The sequence below is a fragment of the Lipotes vexillifer genome, unplaced genomic scaffold (assembly GCF_000442215.2).
Source record: "Lipotes vexillifer unplaced genomic scaffold, Lipotes_vexillifer_v1.1 scaffold71, whole genome shotgun sequence".
Lineage (NCBI taxonomy): Eukaryota > Metazoa > Chordata > Mammalia > Artiodactyla > Lipotidae > Lipotes > Lipotes vexillifer.
Genome location: NW_006793703.1, coordinates 1236258 through 1255237, shown reverse-complemented (window position 1 = coordinate 1255237; position 18980 = coordinate 1236258). Strand labels below are relative to the sequence as shown.

The 18980-nt window shown below is 49.2% G+C and overlaps 1 protein-coding gene across 2 annotated transcripts; it reads left to right on the top strand.

The window, feature by feature from the left end:
- The first annotated feature begins 1008 nt into the window (after window positions 1-1008).
- Window positions 1009-18286, top strand: LOC103088864 (aldose reductase). 2 transcript variants are annotated; one of them, XM_007466570.1, is made up of 10 exons: window positions 1009-1149; window positions 9324-9491; window positions 10204-10320; window positions 11307-11384; window positions 11689-11811; window positions 12319-12425; window positions 12747-12828; window positions 13389-13472; window positions 15130-15212; window positions 17901-18286. In XM_007466570.1, the coding sequence occupies exons 1-10, from the start codon at window positions 1084-1086 to the stop codon at window positions 17941-17943; spliced, it is 951 nt and encodes a 316-aa protein (XP_007466632.1). In that variant the 5' UTR covers window positions 1009-1083; the 3' UTR covers window positions 17944-18286. The 2 variants fall into 2 exon arrangements, 1 of the variants encoding a protein (XP_007466632.1); XR_457103.1 differs by having other exon boundaries at window positions 1059-1149; window positions 13389-13477; window positions 17901-17943.
- The last annotated feature ends 694 nt before the right edge of the window (window positions 18287-18980 follow it).

Here is an 18980-nt window from a genome sequence, read left to right as displayed (position 1 = left end):
TTAGGGGAAGTATTAAAGGGAGATGGAGCAGAAAGATCAAATTTGAGGTAGGGTGCAGCAACATGGAGAAGGGTTGTTGGAAAGAATCCAAAATTGTCTACAAAGCTCTTCCAGCAACTTTCCTATGGTTATCTTGGAAACGAATGTGTTTTCCTACCTGCCAATTAAGGCCGATTAATTTATTATCTAGCACCTCCTAATTCGGAATATTTTGAAGCTACAATATTAAAGTTAAGTTATCTTTTGTGGGTTTCTGCCTTATTCATCTAGAGAGCTTTGCTAAGTTACCATGTATGAAATGTGCTGCTTTGATGGAGTCATACTTACCAAAGACTGAATGTCCTCTCTGTGTTCTGGATTAAGCTCATCAGGGATTTCTAACCTCAAGAGACGCTGGCTTTTGGAGGAAGGCTTGCTGAACCACACTCAATGTGTACAGACACAGCTCACATCTAGGGTGGAGTGTGAAGTTAGCCCTAGGAGGCTACATACAGGCTGGACAAACCCTAATCTCCAGGTGATGTTTTGTAGCAAGATTGCAAGCCACTTCTCTGGCGTGCACCTTTCTAAGAGCAACGTGTGCTAAACTACAGCAGCAGTCTGTGTGTTCCTACACATTAAAGACCCGGCTTTGGTCAAATTCCCAAAGAGCACGATACTGGTCTTGAACAATAGACAAATGTACCCATATGCGCTCTTTTAAAAAATGAAAAAAAAAAAAACCCTTCCCAGGCTACTTATTTACGAGAAATCTATTACTTTTGCTAAAACATTCGCGTTTCCACGCTCCACAGCAGTTGGCTGAGCCAGCAGCGCCGCGTGGGGCGTGGGCGAACCACCGGCTAGAAAAGAATCCGGTCCCGCTAGGACCTAGCTGGAGGAGCTTCCCGGCAGAGCCACCCCACCCCGGGCTGACAGAGGCGCTGCATCCTGATTGGCGGGCGGGCCAATCAGAAGCCGCCTTTGCGTAGCCGGGCGCCTATCGTACCCGCCGCTTCTGCGGGCCTCGCCGGCTATATAAAGGACCGCGCTACAGCCTGCGCTGCGTGGTCCTCTGGTCGGAGTCAGCGGACCTCGGTAGTCATGGCCAACCACCTCGTGCTCTACACCGGCGCAAAGATGCCCATCTTGGGTCTGGGCACCTGGAAGGTAGGTGCCCTGAGGAGCGCAGTCCGGGGCTCGCTTCAGGCTCGGCGCGGCCTGGGGCGGAGAGAGACCTACAGTGACCCTGAGGGACCCCGCCGCGGACGCCCCGCCTGGGAGGAGCCACGCTCGGGCTGGCCGGGCCCCCGGCGGGATCGGGCCTGCAGCGCGGGAACCTGGACGCCGAGGCGGGCAGGGCGCTGGCCTGCGGTTTCGGCCAAGGGGCCTTGCGTGGGGGGCTTGAGAACGCCTCACGGGCGACCGACCCTGTAACCCCTGGTACTTGGGACCCGCGGGCCTCACTTTGAATCCGACCCCAGCTGGAAAGTCACTAAGGGGGCGCCGAACGAAGGGGGCTTCCCGTGTCCCCGCCGGTGTGGCCTCGAGGATGGAGGTCGGGGGCGGGGCCTGAGAGATGGAGGGGAAAGAGCCTTGGGCTCCGGTGTCACTCGCTCAACTGCATCTCTTACGCCCGCTCCTTTGTCTTTCTTCGAAATAGTTTGTCCGTAATCGTTTCCGGTTTTGCTCCCTCAGGAATAAGCGTCCCAAGGTAAGCTCGGAGACTGCAGGTGATTCAGTTAGGCGGCACGAATTTGCCCAGGACCTGTCTATTTACATGTACCCAGACGCGAGCCACTGAGCCCCCCGGTGCCGGGCGTGCCCCTCGGGGTGTAGTGTGCTGGGCGGAGAATATGGGCCGGGAGGTTCCCGCCCGTGCAAAACTACGAGCTGCCATCAGTAGTAAAACTGTCTTCGGAGACCTCGGTACCACTGAAATCTCTTCACAGAGTCCCCAAGAAACGGTTAGGAGTAAAAAGGGTAATCTGAGTATCCGAAAATTAGCACAGAGGGGTGGTATTATGGGCGCCGAGGGAAAACCCAATAATTTTAAGCCGCTTATAAGTTAGCTTCGGGTATTGTATATTACATTGCACAGCTGTGACCTGCGTTTTCCTTGGAACTTTGAATATAGGATTGGGCATTTTGGTTATTTACACACAGACAAGGAAAAGAAAACACTGCATGGATTGAGGGCGCCGTGGAATGGTTTGAAATAGAGCAGCGGATGGTGCTTACCTCAATCCGAAAACCTGCAGTTGAAAATTTGTAAATATAAGGGTGAATACAGGGTCGTAGAGTTGTCTCATACAGAAAGTGTTTCTTGGCCAAAGTGATCAGAGTATATGTGACTTGTGTTTCCTTCCAAAAGCCCAGTGGTGGCTCTAAGGGTGTAATTGAATTATGACCATTGTACCAAGTTAAATTGCATCTGTCACACGTTATTCTCTTGGAATGGATGTGAACAGACACTTTGTTGGCAATGGCAAATTACAGTTTTTACGATGGTGAACCACTATCACATGTAACTGGAACAAAAGTTCCACAAAACAATACTTAAACCTTACTGGGTGGGATGCATTCCAATATTTTTATTCTAAGCTTGAGGTTTCAGAAATTATGGTCCTGACCTTAGGTTCATCATTTCAAAATCACTAGGCTGGGGTAAATAAGGAGTAAAAGTTGATAAAAGCGGGTTTTAAATCATTTGCTTGAGCACTTAACACTCCCCCCACCAACCCCAAAGCTGTATATTTAGTTAAGATAGCTCTGTAAAATCTGTACATTTAGATCATTCATTCCAGCAGACTTAGTTCATTGAGGGCAAGGGTAGTGTCTACCTTGGTCACAACTATTTACACCACTGCTCAAGGTGCCTGGTAAATTGTAGGTACCCTAAAGATATGTGTTGAATTAATACGAAGAAGTAAGATAACTAGATTTTGGGGGTGGCGAGGAGATGTTGTACAGAATTGTGTAGAGGCGTGGTAGGGCAGGTGACAGTGAAATGGTGTAAGTATGGGCTTGGAGTAGATTTCCTTTTTTTTTTTCAAGTAAAAAAGGTATATGAATAGTGTTTTAATACCTTTCCCCTGTGTGTGTGTATATATTCCTTCACAGATGCTGGACAAAAATGGGGTTACCTAAATACCGTTTGCTTATCTTTGTGAGAACTGGGGGAGGCTCTGGGAGTGGGTGCAGCACCTGCTTCCTGTGGATCTTCCATGTGACGGTGGCTGTGTTGCATCCTTCAGACTCCTGGCGGGGCTCTGGGAGTCTCCAATCACTCACTGTTCCTTTGAAGGTCCTCACACTCTCCGTTCTCTCTTTGGAGGTGAAGGTTTCAGGCCGATGGGAGAGCATCTCTGCCTCAGAGCCCATGTGGCTTAGAGGCAGTTTCCCTTGGCAAGCTTGACGTCCCCAATGGATGGTAAATAAGCCATGAGCATTGTATTGCCAGGAAGTGACTAAAACAGAGATTACTTCTGATGCTGACCAGTGTCCTGTTGCTGATAAATGTTTGGCCCTAGCTGAAAAGTTGATGGTAAATGGCCACTGTAACTCGCCCACATACTCAAAACCTAGGAATGGAGGTAGAGTTTCTCCGTCTCTTTTCCATTATCTGTATCTGCCCTCACCCAGGAGCCTTTGAGACATTTTTGCCTAATTTCTAGCCCCCCCCCCAAAAAAAGTTCAACATCACAGATAGACTGTACATCTGTCTGCGTCCAATGGCTCTTTGGTGGGCCACAAACCATTTTATAAGCTAAGATTTTTTTTTGCCGCCGATAAACCAGTTTTTGCCTCTTTGAGGGTGATATCACTTCCTTTAAGAATAGGAGAAAATGCTGAGAAAGAACTCAAGGCGAGCTCATGCTGGCCTGAGATCCCGGCCTGGGGGAGAGGGGAGAGGGCACAGGTGCTGGCACTGGAGCTAAAACAGTAGCTTGTTTTTCTGTTCACCAGCCTCATCTCCCTGCAGGCCTACACCTGGAGCTCTTCAAGGTCAAAGATACTTAAATAAGACCTGCCTGCCCAGGGCCATTCCTGGTCCATCCCCATCTCAACCAAGTGGAGACAGTGATGTCTTGGAATTCAGGACAGATTGATTCACATTGAGTGGGAGGAAGTTAATCCTGGTTTCATAAGTTGGTCTGTGTTTGTTGCCAAACCGAGTTATGAGCTTTGGTGTAAAAACCATAGCCAGAATTGACTGTTTTCCCGTGATAAGGCAATGAAAAAGATTCTTCAGCAGAATGCTCTTTATCATTGGAAATTGTGGTTTACATTATTAAACTGTAAAATAAATTTGGACATAGTTGAACATGATAAGCCAAGTGAGGTTGGCTTCTCTGCACCAAACAATGAAAAGCGTCTCTGTTGACATGAAAAATTGCACATTGTTGCCATTCTCAGGGTTCTGCCAGATGCTTATGTTGTTGGAGTCTTATGAGTGTGGCAGATTTTAAGCCTTGTTGATACAAAACTGCCAGATCCAGGTCTCCCAGCTGTGCAGAGTGGGAGCGTTGTGTGTAAGCACAGGGCAGGCGAGAGGAGAGCAGGCCCAGCTCGCTCAGGTTTACCCCAAGTTGATCGGGACTGTATTGTCAACTGATTAAATCAGAGCAGGGGCTAAAACCCTTTTAGTCCCCAGAATATCTGCATTCAATATCAGAGTACCTTTTTATTACTGAGGGGCTGAATTGGAAGCCAGAATGTTATTTGTGAATAGGAGTTAGGACAAATCAAGGCTGGGACTGTTGCCTAATCCCCATTTCTTTGTATGCTCTTCCAGCAGCTCAGGGGTTGGTAAACCACAGGCCACAGCCTGTTTTTGTAAATAAAGTTTTATTAGAACATATCTCATTCCTTTACATATTGTTTGACTGCTTTTATGCTGCTCCAGCAGCAGAGTTGAGCGGTTATGACAGACCATTTGGCCCACAAGCCCTAAAATATTTTCTGTCTGGCCACTTTCAGAAAAAGTTTGCCAACTCCTCTTCCAGAAGATTCTAAGTAAATTAATTGGAACCTGGAATACATTTTGAGAAATTAGGTCACAGATGTCTGTTTAACATGCATCTAGCTAAAATGCTTTATATTTACAATGAAAAACAGAAAATTATATTGTGACATCACTAGTATTTAAACAAAACCAATTATAAGAAATAAGCTTAGTTTCTCTTAAATGCAGGTTGAGTTTCTCTGAAGAAAAGCTGGTTTAATCAGAAGAGGTTAAACAGTGTTTTTCAGTGACAGCTTTTCCGGAATATGTTAGTTTACAAGGCCTTAGAGGTTGATGCCCTATTTCTTTATTAATCTAAGTTCACATCAAAAGTTATGGTTGGAGACTTCCCTCGTGGCTCAGTGGTTAAGAATCCGCCTGCCAATGCAGGAGACACGGGTTCGAGCCCTGGTCTGGGAAGATCCCACGTGCCGTGGAGCAACTAAGCCCGTGTGCCACAACTACTGAGCCCACGTGCCTAGAGCCTGTGCTCCGCAACAAGAGAAGCCACCACAATGAGAAGCCCATGCACCGCAACAAAGACCCAACGCAGCCAAAAATAAAAAAACAAATAAATAAATTAAAAAAAAAAAAAGAAAGTTACGGTTACCTGTTTCTTGCTCCAGGGTTACCATTGGCACACTGTTCTCATACTTCTTACCCAGGATGGTTTTTCTTCCCCAAAGTGAAGTTTCCTTTGTTCCCTACCCACCTCCTTCATTACAAAAGTGATACCTGCTAACGAGAGAAAATTTCAAAAAAAAAAAAGAAACATCAGAAAGGACACAGTCCTTTCCTCCCAGAAATCCCCATGTTAAAACTGCAGAGGATTCAATCTCTGAGATACTTTGTTTTTACCAATGACATTGTTTTATAACCTTTCTCCTTTGGATCTGTGGTGTTTTTGTTGTTGTTTTTTGTTTTTGACTTGCAGAGGGAATAGAGGGAGGGATATTATCTTAAAGTAACGTGCATGGGCTACAAGCAAAGTGGAAGATGATTAGGTTTTTAAAGGGTGCGAGAGAGAGAGAGAGAGAGAGAGAGAGAGAGAGAGAGAGAGAGAGAGAGAGAGAGACTGACTGACAGTAGTTTTCCTGGGAGTGTTATATGAAAAGAAAATAGGCCCAGTTTGTGAAGCTGATGGGGGCCTCAGGGGCAGAGACTTGTCACCACTGTCACTTGGTGCCATCAGCCCAGAACATCATCAAGTTGCTGCCCAAGCTAGAGCTTTGGAGCTGTAAGGTCTGAGGGGAATGGGAATAGGTGCATGTGGCCAAGTCACAGGGCAGATTAGTGACAGAAATGAATTTCAAACATGATTTTGTCTGTAGGATTTGTATTATTGTATTTGTATTATTATTATTTTAAAATAAATTTAAAGGATTTGTATAATTTGGTTATTTATAACTTGGGTGTTTCCTCTACTGGTTTTCTGCAGATTTCCTATTAGATGTATGGAAACGGATCTTTACGATTTATTTTCTTTTCAAAGTCTCAGTCTGGACCCCTGCCTTCCATGGGCAGTTTTCAATGTGGACATGGGATGGGGAGGTGGTGTAATTGTATGTTAGCATTCCCAAGTTTATTGAGTCATTTTTTACCGTATCTTAAAGTGATGAGGGAAGTTAGTTTAGTCTCTGTGGGAAGGGCTCTTGATTGAGATAGTATTGAACATAGTTTGTGGATTCTGGTATATTTTCATCTCAGGATGATTTTCCAAGCCCAGGAGACTTGTCCTCTCCCTGACCAGTGTCTCACGGCCTCTTGGGGTCCACCCCAGAGTACACAGACCTCTCAGCAGAGGCTGGCTCTCAGGTCCTCGTGCCAGGGTTTGAATCCTGACATCTTACTGCACCATCATGGCCAGTTTCGTAACCTCTCTGCACCTTAGTTCCCTTATCCATAGAGATAACAGTATCTACCAGGGTCGCGGTGAAGATTCAATTCAATAATACGTTTAAAACTAGTGAAAATTGACCCATAACAAATGTTGTTATTTTCAGTTTGAGCCATTGTGGGCTAAACACCGCACGGGGCAGTTTCCATTTTGTGACATATCTGCCCTGGCACAAGCCTTCTAGCAACTGGCATGCCTGTCCCAGAGGCGGGCCTGGCCCGCCCAGCCCAGGTGAGAGCCATTGGTTCCCGGCTGCACAGAGAGCCGGCGGCCGCAGGCAGCCTTAGTCCCCACTGCTGCAAAGGCGTCTCTGAAAAGGGGAGGCCAGCATGTAACACCCGTTCACAAGAGTCTTTTTATGAATTGCCACAGCTTGTACAAATTTAATTGGTAAAATGCGTGACAGTCCTCACTTCTGCTTTGCTTTCCCCTTTGAAAGCAGTTTGGGCTTAGCTTCCCAGCACGAGCTTCTCCCGCTCATCAGCCCTCTGTCCAGGGAAGGGTCAGGGAGCTGTAGCTTCTTTGTGACCTCTTGAAGGTCATTTCTGTCCTGGGCTTCTCTATAAAAACATCACAGGAACGTGTTTTTAAGTTTTTTTGTCAGTTGTTCGGCAGCCTTGATTATCCTGCTCTGCACTCTTCTGGTTCCAAGGAACTGAATAACCAATTTAATCTTAAGCAGGAAAAAAAATGTGTCCGGGTGGGGATTCATTGACTTACAAAATGATGTCAGGTGTACCAGATTCAAGGCTATAAAAGATGGGCCCAGGAGCCATCTCTCACCAACCCTCATCTGTCCGTCAACCCCACTTTCCTCTAGCAGCTCCTGGCTCACATGCTTCCAGCACCGAGACCCCAGCAGAAGGAAATCTTGTCTTGGTAGCATCAGCTGAAGTCCAAAGATTGATTCTCATGGGCCTGGCCGGGGTCATGTCTCTGGCCCTGCGCCAGTTGCTGTGGCAGATGCAGCGTGTGGCTGGGCGGGGCCTGGGAAAGGTTCCTGCCCCTCTGCCCAGGGTTGGGGGCAGTGAGGTGCTGGACTGGTACAGTACAGGCCCGCAGAGAAATCCAGTCAGGGCGCCATCAAGCCTGAAGAGAGTTGACGCGCGCCGGCAGCCAGTTCCCTGGCTGGGTCTCCTTACCTGTTCTCTTTCCTGGGGAGGGGTGTGCTCTGCTCTCATCAGCAGCTGTGCCCAGGATGCCACAAGGAGGCCGTGGTACTTACTCCCTTCTGGTTATGCCAAGGTTTCCCTGCTCTGTTCCTTTAACCGAGAAGGGTGGGGGGAAGGCTGCAGGTATAGCGTTTTGGGTCCTCCAGGGAACTAGGAGGTTGCCAGATGGTCTGAAGATGTTTTCTGATCTCATACCTGAGGTCAGCATCGCCTATCCACGTCCCCTACTCCCTCCGTGGTGGCCAGAGAGCTGGGCGAGGGCCCCCCGCTCCCCTGCCCTGGCCTGTTCACAACAGCCGATGTCAAAACAGCAGATGTCTGCAGCTGCTCATGGCCCTGGGGAGTCTTCCTGGCCATTCTTTTCTACCCCAGCTCTCCAGAGGAATGCACTGTATACACGCAACCGTCTGATGCACACGCGTTTGCTTGCCACCTTTCTGGTCTGAGAGGAGCATCGCGGAGATGAGTGTCTCTGCGGCCAGACTGGGTGCTGGGGGCGCTCCCCACGCCAGTCCCGCTCACTCAGACGCGCAGATGGTCAGGGCAGGCGCAGCGTTCAGTCTTTTTGCCACCCTGACCACAAACCGTATGGTGGTCTTCCACAGCTCCCATTTCCCCCTCCTGTCAACTCATTTCTGTCCACTAATACCTCTGAGGGCCCACCTCCCACCTCCACCTCTTAAAGCAGATTCTTACACAGTGAAATTGGAGCACAGGCCTTTGAATCTGCACCAGTAATGTTCCTGACTTTGATACACTCAAAACTGCTTAAAAACAAGTGATGGCCAATACCAGAATCCACGAGTGGAAGGAGAAAATAAATCATAGGCATTCACTCACGGAACTCGCGAACCAAACGGGAATTGGAGTGAATATTTACAGCGCTTTTGAAATATTTTGAGCTGTTTGAAGGAAATGGTATCCGTTATTGTCTTGGGAACCTAATAGATTCAGAGAGTGGGGGATTTTTTATACCGTTAACAGGTTCTGAAGAAACAAGGAAGCGAGAGGCTTTGGCCCATCTAATTAAGGTGATCTGTGCTGCTAGTAAGTGGTTGTCAGATTTTCCTAAAATGAAGCAACATTGCATCTCACCTCAGGATGTTCAGACACTTACTGTGGCCTGCCTTTGCTAGCCTTAAAAGAAACAGGAGCCCCTGAGGAGCCGTGGGTTCCTGCTGCCCTTGCTTCTGGGTTGTGTGCACACTGTGTGTTTTGTTTCATTTTTGGTTTTATCCCCATGCCTTCCATTTCCTGTTTCTTTCAGTCCCCTCCGGGCAAAGTGACAGAGGCTGTGAAGGTAGCGATTGACCTTGGATACCGTCACATTGACTGTGCCCACGTGTACCAGAACGAGAACGAGGTGGGGTTGGCCATCCAGGAGAAGCTCCAGGAGCAGGTGGTGAAGCGTGAGGACCTCTTCATCGTCAGCAAGGTACCCCACTCTGCAGGGGAGCCTGAGGGAGGGTTCTTGTCCACATTCATCCAGGGGCAGCATTAGCTTAGGGGCCACGACCACGCTACCGTTATCACCCGGCAGGCAGTTCTTCCAGGGGAAGCATGTTGACTCAAGGCCATGAGGGCTCTAGGGCTCGCCCGTCTGTGGCCGCCTGTCTGTTGGATGGTCATTTCGCCTGGACCCATTGGTTGGAGCCCCTTGCTGATGCGGCCAAAGCTGTGGGTTGGCACCCCCTTTCCAGGGAGTTATCTTTGAGGATGGTACTTGGTTCCCATCTGCAGACTGATCTCCACCTCTGGCCACTGTCTTTCACCCAGAGGCTGGTGGTGCCCAAAGGACACCGGGTGGGAGGGTGAGGCTGGCTCCACGAAGACCAGCCTGTGGGAGAGTAGGCCAGAGAGCTCATGTTTAGAGACTGGGGCTGGCTTGCTGACCTGTCCATTCTACTTGGTGCCTTCAGTTTGGTCCTTGTGAAAGGCTTCCTTGATCTGATCACCCTCCCTTCCTTTGGAAGAGATAGGATCCACGTGTGAAATGGAATCTCCCTCCCCACTGTTTACAGCGTCACAGTGAAGTGGGTGGGTTGTGGGGAGAGGAAAGCAAGTTCTCTGTCCCCGAGCTGTCTGGCTCCCGGCCAGGAAAGCACTTCCGGCACGCAGGGTAAGACTTGTTCTCTCTCTGGCTTCAGCTGTGGTGCACGTTCCATGAGAAGGACCTGGTGAAAGGCGCCTGCCAGAAGACGCTCAGCGACCTGAAGCTGGACTACCTGGACCTCTACCTTATTCATTGGCCCACTGGCTTTAAGGTAGGTACCCGGGGCTCAGGTGTAGCCTGTGGCATCACCCTCTCCTGTTAGCAGGTCGTGAGCAGGTACACAGTCTGTGTGTGTCCTTGCTGCTCTGCTCAAGGTATGGTCCCTGGACCAGCAGCAATGGCATCACCTGGGAGCTTGTTAGAACTCAGTCTCAGGCCCCACCCAGGCCCTTTGAATCTGAACCTCAGGTGACTCACATGCACGTTTCAGAGTTTGAAGAATGCTGCTCTTTGTCATTTGGTGATTGTATAATTTGAAACTTTGTGACAGTGAACATGGCTCAGGTAACACTCCTGCCCATGGCCATAAGAAGTTAACAGTGACTGCCCCTCCCCCCTGCCTCAGGCACCTACACACATACCCATTCATACCCTGTACATGTTTGTGCATGTTTCTACATTCCACACACACCCCATCGTGCGGAAGCTGGGTAAACCTTGGCAGCCTGCCTCTTCACAAAAAAACTCTAGAGTTATTATGTCCTTTGCCTCCTTTCTAGCCACGGGGCTCAGTTTTTTGCTTTGTCAACCAGCTTGAAGGCATGCAGGTTTTTACCCTATAACTCTTATTTTATTGCACTGTGGTATATCGGGGCCTTTACTTTCAACCTTTGTTTTTCACAGTAAGCTGGCAAGGCTCTGTGAGGTGGTGGTTTTGTAGGTTTGGATCCAGCCAGGACATGGGCCCTGTGAATCCTGGTCCTGAGTCCTCCCTGCCCATGCACACACTGCCATCCACGGCAGGGTTCATCTCACTGACCGAGAATTGTCCATCTCCACCTGATGGTCAGCACCAGCCCAGGAGTTGTCTGCCGTTTCTTCTTCACACTGACACGGATTTGCTCTTGATTATCCTCTAAAACCGTAGCCAGCTATTGTAGCTTAGAATAATTGTATTAGAACTTTGCTTTCAAAGATGCAGCTCTCCCAGCAGATCTATGCAGGTCTGTTACTGATTGTCTTTGATTGTTACCACAGCCTGGGAAGGACTTTTTCCCACTGGATGGGGATGGCAACGTGGTTCCCAGTGACAACAATTTTGTGGACACCTGGACGGTAAGGCAGCCCCTGGCTTGGCCTCCCCTTCCTTGCCAGCTCCCTAGTCTCCTTGCGAGGGGCCAGGTGTGAATACCCGGCTCTGCCATTTCTTTCGCTGTAATTGTTACTCTCTGTTTTTTGCTCTTCCTGTCTCATTAAAGCCAACCTGGCTTTTGTCTTGGTGCCTCTTGTCTTCCCAAAGATCTAATTTGCTATCACCGAATAGGGCAGGACCTGGTAAGTTGTCTGGTGCGAGAGGTGCTTCTGACCCTTGTCCTTTTGGGCACGTGTCAGCAGCAAGCAGACCCTCTTTGGTCTCTAGGCCATGGAAGAGCTGGTGGACGAAGGGCTGGTGAAAGCTATTGGAGTCTCCAACTTCAACCATCTCCAGGTGGAGAAGATCTTAAACAAACCTGGCTTAAAATATAAGCCAGCAGTTAACCAGGTAACATCCGGCAGGGAAGCCACTGTGCGTGTTTGTTACTGTGTGGTCCTAGCAGTTACTTTCTGTCCATGTCACCTGGGGAGCAGCCGGGAGGCAGGTCCCTGGACGCTGGCAAGAGTCCTGATTTATGGCTCAGAAAGATAGTGACACATCTGGGAGTGAAACTTGCAGGAGAGAAAGGGTTTGAGCCTGCCTTGTGAAGACTCAGGGTCTTGAGATGAGCTGTGTGCAGACATTGAGATCCTCAGACCTGTCACAGTTGATAAATGGCCAAAGCCAGAAAAACCCTCAGGGCCAATGGTGACAGTAACAAGATTATTCTCGTTAATGTCAAGGACAGTTGCTGGGAAACAGGGACAGTTGTTAACAGCTTATCTAGGAGTTGGGACATTGGTTACATATAACTTTATGTCTGGGGAGGGAAGGGCTTAGCATGGGGAGACTTCCTGTGTGTCCCATGGCCCGTGCCCACAGTGGCACCATCAGCCCTCCTGTTTGCATCTGCAGATCGAATGCCACCCGTACCTCACTCAGGAGAAGTTAATCCAGTACTGCCAGTCCAAAGGCATTGTAGTGACTGCCTACAGTCCCCTTGGCTCTCCCGACAGGCCCTGGTGAGTTTCCACAGGATTGTGTTCTCTTGTCAGCTAGTGACGATTAGAAATGGCTACAGAGAAAAATCCAGCATCAAGGAAAATGCTTCTGGGGCTGATGGGCAGACCTCCCCAGGAGCCTCCTGTTGGGTTTCCTGGTTGGTGTTTCCAGTAGCAAGATGCCTACTCTTTTTCCAACAGGTTGGGAGTTTGTAACTGAGCTCTGAATCAGAAGACAGGCAGGCTGCCCTCCAAGGTCGATGAGGGTTAGGGTTAGGGTTGCCGGCTGCCTGGAGTGGTGGCGATGATGGTTTCTCACGCAGACCGTGTTTCTGTCTCCAGGGCCAAGCCCGAGGACCCTTCCCTACTGGAGGATCCCAGGATCAAAGCGATTGCAGACAAACACAATAAAACCACAGCCCAGGTACAGCCATTTCCAGGCGCTCATGACTGTTCCCAGAACTTCCTGCATTCGTGGTGGTGGTTCCCATTAGCCGGGGGGAGAGTGACCGAGCCCTGTCAAGCGCTCCCTGGACGTGTGGCTCGGGTCCTGGAGTGTGTGGTGGAAAGGGACTTAGAAGACTGTGTGTGGTCTGGGGATAATCGGACCTGCCCTTCTACCTCCAAGGGCTGGCACGAGGGTCAGCACTCAGCATTGTTTGGGAACACCCGTCTCTGTACTCATAGAAGGCCACTCGTGATCAGCTGAGAGCTCCCAAATGGTAGAGCGAGTTACCAGACAGGGAGTAATGTACCCGGGAGATGCGGAAGCATGTGGCGAGGAGGCTGAGAGCGGGGCTCGGGGGTCAGATCCTGAGTGCCTCCCCTCCCCCTTGCTGGGCATGACCCCATCACCTCTGAGCCTCAGTTTCCTCGCTGTGAAGTTCTGGGGTTTCTTTCTCCAGGTGATGGGTGTGTAAGATTAGGTGAGATCAAAGTGTAGAGCTCCTGGTATACGGACGCACTCGGCACCTCTGTTCACAGGTTCTGATCCGGTTCCCCATGCAGAGGAACTTGATCGTGATCCCCAAGTCTGTGACGCCTGAACGCATTGCTGAGAACTTCCAGGTAAGGTCCTGGCTGGTCGGCCCAGGGTCTCTTCAGTGGAGGAGGGGCCAGCTCTTCACAGGGCCTCTGGATTGTCGTGTGTGGGCCTCCCCCTCCCCCGTCTCCTCTTGGAGTGGCAGGGAGCCCACCGTGGACTAGGGACAGTGGTTCCTCTGGGAGGTGGTGCTACGCCCGGCAGGCCCTGGGCCTTGGGCCCCGCTCTGCATGCACACACCTGTGCTGAGGCTCCTCGGGGAACTCGTCATTTGCCGAGAAATGTTGCTCTTGAGTGATGCTGCCTGGGTTTGCCTCAGGGCTCTGTTAGTTACTGTGCCTCAGTTTCCCCATCTGTAAAATAGTACGTATTTCAAGAGTTGTCATGAAGATTAAAAAAGATGCACCGAAGGGCTTCACGCAATGCTTGGTACCTTCATAAGCACTCAGCTAACACTGCTGTGCTGATAAGTCCGAGGCCTGCAGAGACCTTACAGGGCACCAGTGAGGTGTTCTCTCCGAGCACCTGCCAGAGCAGAGCAGACCTCCTGGCACCTCCTGCCTGCCTGCCTCTCATACCAGTGTTGGGGGCTGGGCTGGGAGAAGAGCTCTCCAGGAGGGTCCCTGCGCCCGTGAGCCTCTGCTGTCACTGAGCAGAGCAGCTCTGCCAGGACCCCCTCTGTCTTCACCTGAGCCCTGGTTCCCAGCAGCTCTTGTTTCCATAGCAAGCAGCTGATTTTTGCCTGTTCCACTGGCCAGGCTGTGGCTGTAACATGTGCTGCTGGTCCCTGGGGCCTGGGGAGGGTGGAGGAGATAAATAAAGTGGTAAAATAGTGACCACGAGAAACACATATCCTGCTAGAGATGGATTTTTTTGTTTCATATTTTATTTTTTCAAGGTGTTAGAAAAGAAACATTATAAAATGACTAATCTCTAGTACTAACATAATTATTTTGCATCTTACTGTGTAGTCTGCACATTTTTGCACGGTTGTGATCACAGAGTATGCAGCAGGCTTTCTTTCTGCACATTCCATGATCATACAAGCTGAGGGCCCGTCTCTGGTCCTGGGGTAGGCAAAGTTCTCCACCTGATACGCCTTTCTCGTCTTCTCTGTCTGTCAAGACCTTATCTGGCTTCTTAGGCCCATCTCAAATGGCATCTCCTTTGACCACATCCTTCAGCTTCCCAGCTGGAATTCCTTCCTGATTCCCTGCGTGCTTTGTGGAGCATCTTTCCTGCAGTGTGCAGCTAATTATTCCCTGTAGCATAGCTGTTGAATTACCTCGTCCTTTGCTTCATTGTAAACTGAGGCAAAGACACTTCTTACCCATCACTGTATTCCCCCTGGTGCTTATCACAGTGGGAGCGGTCGGCAGAGGTTTTGAAATGAATGGAAGAAATAAATGGAAGAAAAAGTATCATTTTGTTCGGAGGTTCTGGAAGGGAAGGTCTGTTTTCATTGTTCACATAGTACCCAGACAAAACATGTGCGTTCTCTGAATAGTCATGTAAGAAACTTTCTCTGAGTTTAGTCTACCTTCCTACCCCTCCACACTCCAGGCAACATCTCATCAGTGATCCTGCCTGGAGCTGCTTGTATGCTTTCCTATTCTGTGTTTGATAGCTATTTACAGAGCTTATTGGAGGGTTGTTTTTTGTTTTTTTTCTTTTTCTTTTTAGGTCTTTGACTTTGAACTGAGCAGTGCGGATATGACCACCTTACTCAGCTACAACAGGAACTGGAGGGTCTGTGCCTTGGTGAGGTGAGTCCTGGGAGAGCCCCAGGAGGGTATCAGGTGCTGCAGATGAAAGAATAACTCCTGGAGGCCTTACTGTTCAAGTCCTGCTATTGCAGCGGCTCTGACTTGTGCATGTTACCTTGCCTGTTAACTTGCCTTCTCCTCCGTGTACAGCAGGAAACATGTACAGTGTGTCAGCTGAGCCGCACTCAGCCCCCTGGGAAATGCAGGGAGCTCTGCCCTAGATGTCTTCTCCTGCTCCCATGCACTGTTGGCCTAACCTGCAGTAACCACATATATTGACTTTTAATTTTCAAATTTTAGTGGCACATCTGAAACCAGATGATCCCAGGTGGCTCATGCCCCGCCTTCTTGGAAAAATTTGCATGTGACTCTTTATCTCCAATGACTAATGAAAGGGTTTTAGTTGGAAGACCATGGTGCTTGGGGCTCGTGATCACCCCAGCTCTGACAGCGATTAAACCATGTGACTGAGAGAATCACTCGGCCCCTCCACCTATATATGTGCTGGTTCCTTGTATTCCCTCTGACTTGTAGTTTGGAATCTGAGGGGGATGACAAGGAAGGTTGTTTTTTCTCTTTTCGTTTTTGCACCACTGCATTAACTCCGTAAAGTTTAAAACTCATTTTCTGCTTTCAAGAAGAATCTCCCCACTTCACAGTGGAGACTAAGAACCTCCTCTCTCATGATTTTTATCGTCCGACTTCTCTGTTTCTTCTCTTCTTCTCAAGTAGCTACTCTTCTAAGCAAAATTTGAGCATTCCCTAAGGCCGGCTCGGGTGCTAGCTCTCTCTTTCCAGCCTCTGCTCTCTCTCCAGTTCTGGGTTTGCACCACTGGTGGCTTCCCACTGCCCTGGCAGGTGTTCGCCAGGTTTGTATCTTGGCCGATAACTCTCTCCTGGGCTTCGTTCAAGCACATGCCTGTGAGTGTGTTGCTGCCACGCCATGGCCTCAGATTTGGAATAGGCCAGAAGCAGAGTTTACCACTGGCCCTTTCTGATGTCCCTGTTTGTGTTAATGGTGCTTACCCTTTAGACATTAAAATCATTTTTGATCTGGCAGGCAAGGGAGAGAGAAGAGAGAAGTGAATCAGTTGCCAAGTTACATCTGTTCTGCTTTGAGAATCACTGATCTTTCATTCAGTTTCCTTTTCCCTTCCCACTGCTGACACAGCGTACTGAAGGGCAGACAAACCACAGGGGTTTTCTGTTCGGCCCCTTTATGTATAGACTCCTTCTACTCTCTAGTGCTATTCTAGAAACAGCTGTCAGATTATCCTGTGGCCACTGATGTTTAATGGGTTAGGATTGGAGCAGGGAGGGAGCAGCCGGCTGCAACATCCCCAGGTCACCTAGGAAGCTTTTTCTAACCATATGTACACATACATACGTACATACACATTGCCACAGTTTGGCATCTATTGCTATACTGAGCCCCTGTGGCTAATGGCAGTGTTATATTTCTCAGGTTTGATAGGATGCCAAAAAAAAAAAAAAAAAATCCATGGGGAACTTTTGAATTGCCTAAATATTTGAGTAGGAGTTGTATGCCCCAAGCAGAGTTCACCCTGGGCCTTTCACACTCTGCCCAGCCGGACTTTCCAACGCTATTGCCATTACATTCCCAACACAGGCCATTGGTCCTGCAGATGGCACTGTGAACCTTGGCCAACACGTACGCCTGCATCAGTCCACCCCCAGCTCGACGTCCAGCCTGTCCCCTCTCCCTGTGTTTCCTGTAGCAAATCCTCAACTACTCTCCTGGCCTCACTTCAGCTCCCACTGGTACCAGGAGGTTTTGGAGGTGACAGTGGCTTCTTGTTCCACGTGTTCGGAGCACTTGCTGTGTCATGTGTGCAGAGGTTTGATAGGACACAAAAAAAAAAAAAAAAAAATCCATGGGGAACTTTTGAATTGCCTAAATATTTGAGTAGGAGTTGTATGCCCCAAGCAGAGTTCACCCTGGGCCTTTCACACTCTGCCCAGCCGGACTTTCCAACGCTATTGCCATTACATTCCCAACACAGGCCATTGGTCCTGCAGATGGCACTGTGAACCTTGGCCAACACGTACGCCTGCATCAGTCCACCCCCAGCTCGACGTCCAGCCTGTCCCCTCTCCCTGTGTTTCCTGTAGCAAATCCTCAACTACTCTCCTGGCCTCACTTCAGCTCCCACTGGTACCAGGAGGTTTTGGAGGTGACAGTGGCTTCTTGTTCCACGTGTTCGGAGCACTTGCTGTGTCATGTGTGCAGACTGTTAATATCTCTTATGTTATTATCATCCTCTTACTGTTAAAGGCAATAGGTGCAGACTTTTAACATCTCTTATGTTATTATCACCCTCTTACTGTTTGAGGCAATAGGTGCTCTCTGGTCCTGCAACTAGACTGAGTTACCAGGCGGCAGGAATCGTGTCTTGCCACCCTGCACATCCTAGGCACAGTGCTGGGCACACAGGGAGGGTGGTGTCCATCACACAGGTGCTGATGGATGAGAGCCCCCTGGCAGAGGCCTGGAAGGTGGGCCACGACCCCAAGGGCAGACCCAGGATCTGCAGTCTCAGAAGAGGCTCGTGCCCTCTGAGGCCTCTCTTTCTACCTAAATGAGACACCATTTCTGACTTTTTGAAGTTTGTTATGGTCAAAATCTCTTTGTCAAAAAGCTAATGTGTTTCTGTTTTTTCCTGATAGCTGTGCCGCCCACAAGGATTATCCCTTTCACGAGGAGTTTTGAAGCTGTGGGCGCCTGCCCTTCCCCAGGTGACCTGCTTTTCCCCGCCTCCCTTTTATTGTGTGTAGTATAGTTTGGCCTGTGTCCCTCAGCAGTGGGTCAGCGACTTACAGACGAACCAACGAGGGCTCAGCCGGCTTGGTGTCGGGTCCGAAGAGCAGAATCAGTAGATTAGAAGTCTCTTCAGTTTTCTTTGCCCTGGGAAAGCACAACCCAAATACCCTTTTCTAAACTGAATTTACAGAATCAAAATAGTGCCTCTAACAATTGCATTTTGATTGCTTGGAACTGTAATCCTTTCAGCTAGACTTTTCTTTGCCTCAAATAAAATGTGCTCTTATGAGTTTGATGCTGTTTATTTTGTTTTGGTTTGTTGAGACGATGTACCGCCTTCCCTGCCCCTCAGCCTTCCTCCTGTTGATACCCATACAGCAGGCCACTCAACTCTGCAACAGGAGGGAGGACGTGGTGTCTTTACTTTTAGGTGGGGACCCCTCACCTCGGTACTTCACCCATTTAGCTTTAGGGGTCTGGGTCTCATCCTGGCTGCGCATCAGAGACACCTGGGGGGTTTTGAATGCTAGCATGTCTGGCCCTCATCCCTGGAAACTGATCTCATTTGTCCAGGTGTAGCCAGGACATCAAGAGTTTGCAGGATCCCTGGGTGACTCTAATGTGTAGCCAAGGCTGAGAGCCTCAGCTCTACGGCCGAGCCAGAACACAAGTCCATTTGTTATTTCACAAATTACTTGGTTGTGCCTCCTACCTGTGAAGGCCAAAGTCCTATGGTTACTAAGCACCACCACTCACAAGAAACTGCTTTCATGAAGTTCGTTGCCTGGACCAGAGGGAAGAAAAGCATCAATAATTGGTATTAGCTTGGGCCACTATAACTATTGGGTTGGCCAAAAAGTTCGTTTGGGTTTTACATAAGATTTTACGGAAAAACCAGAATGAACTTTCTGGCCAACCCAATACTAGAGACTGGGTGGTTTAAACAACAGAAATGTATTTCTCAAGGCTCTGGAGGCCTGTAGTCC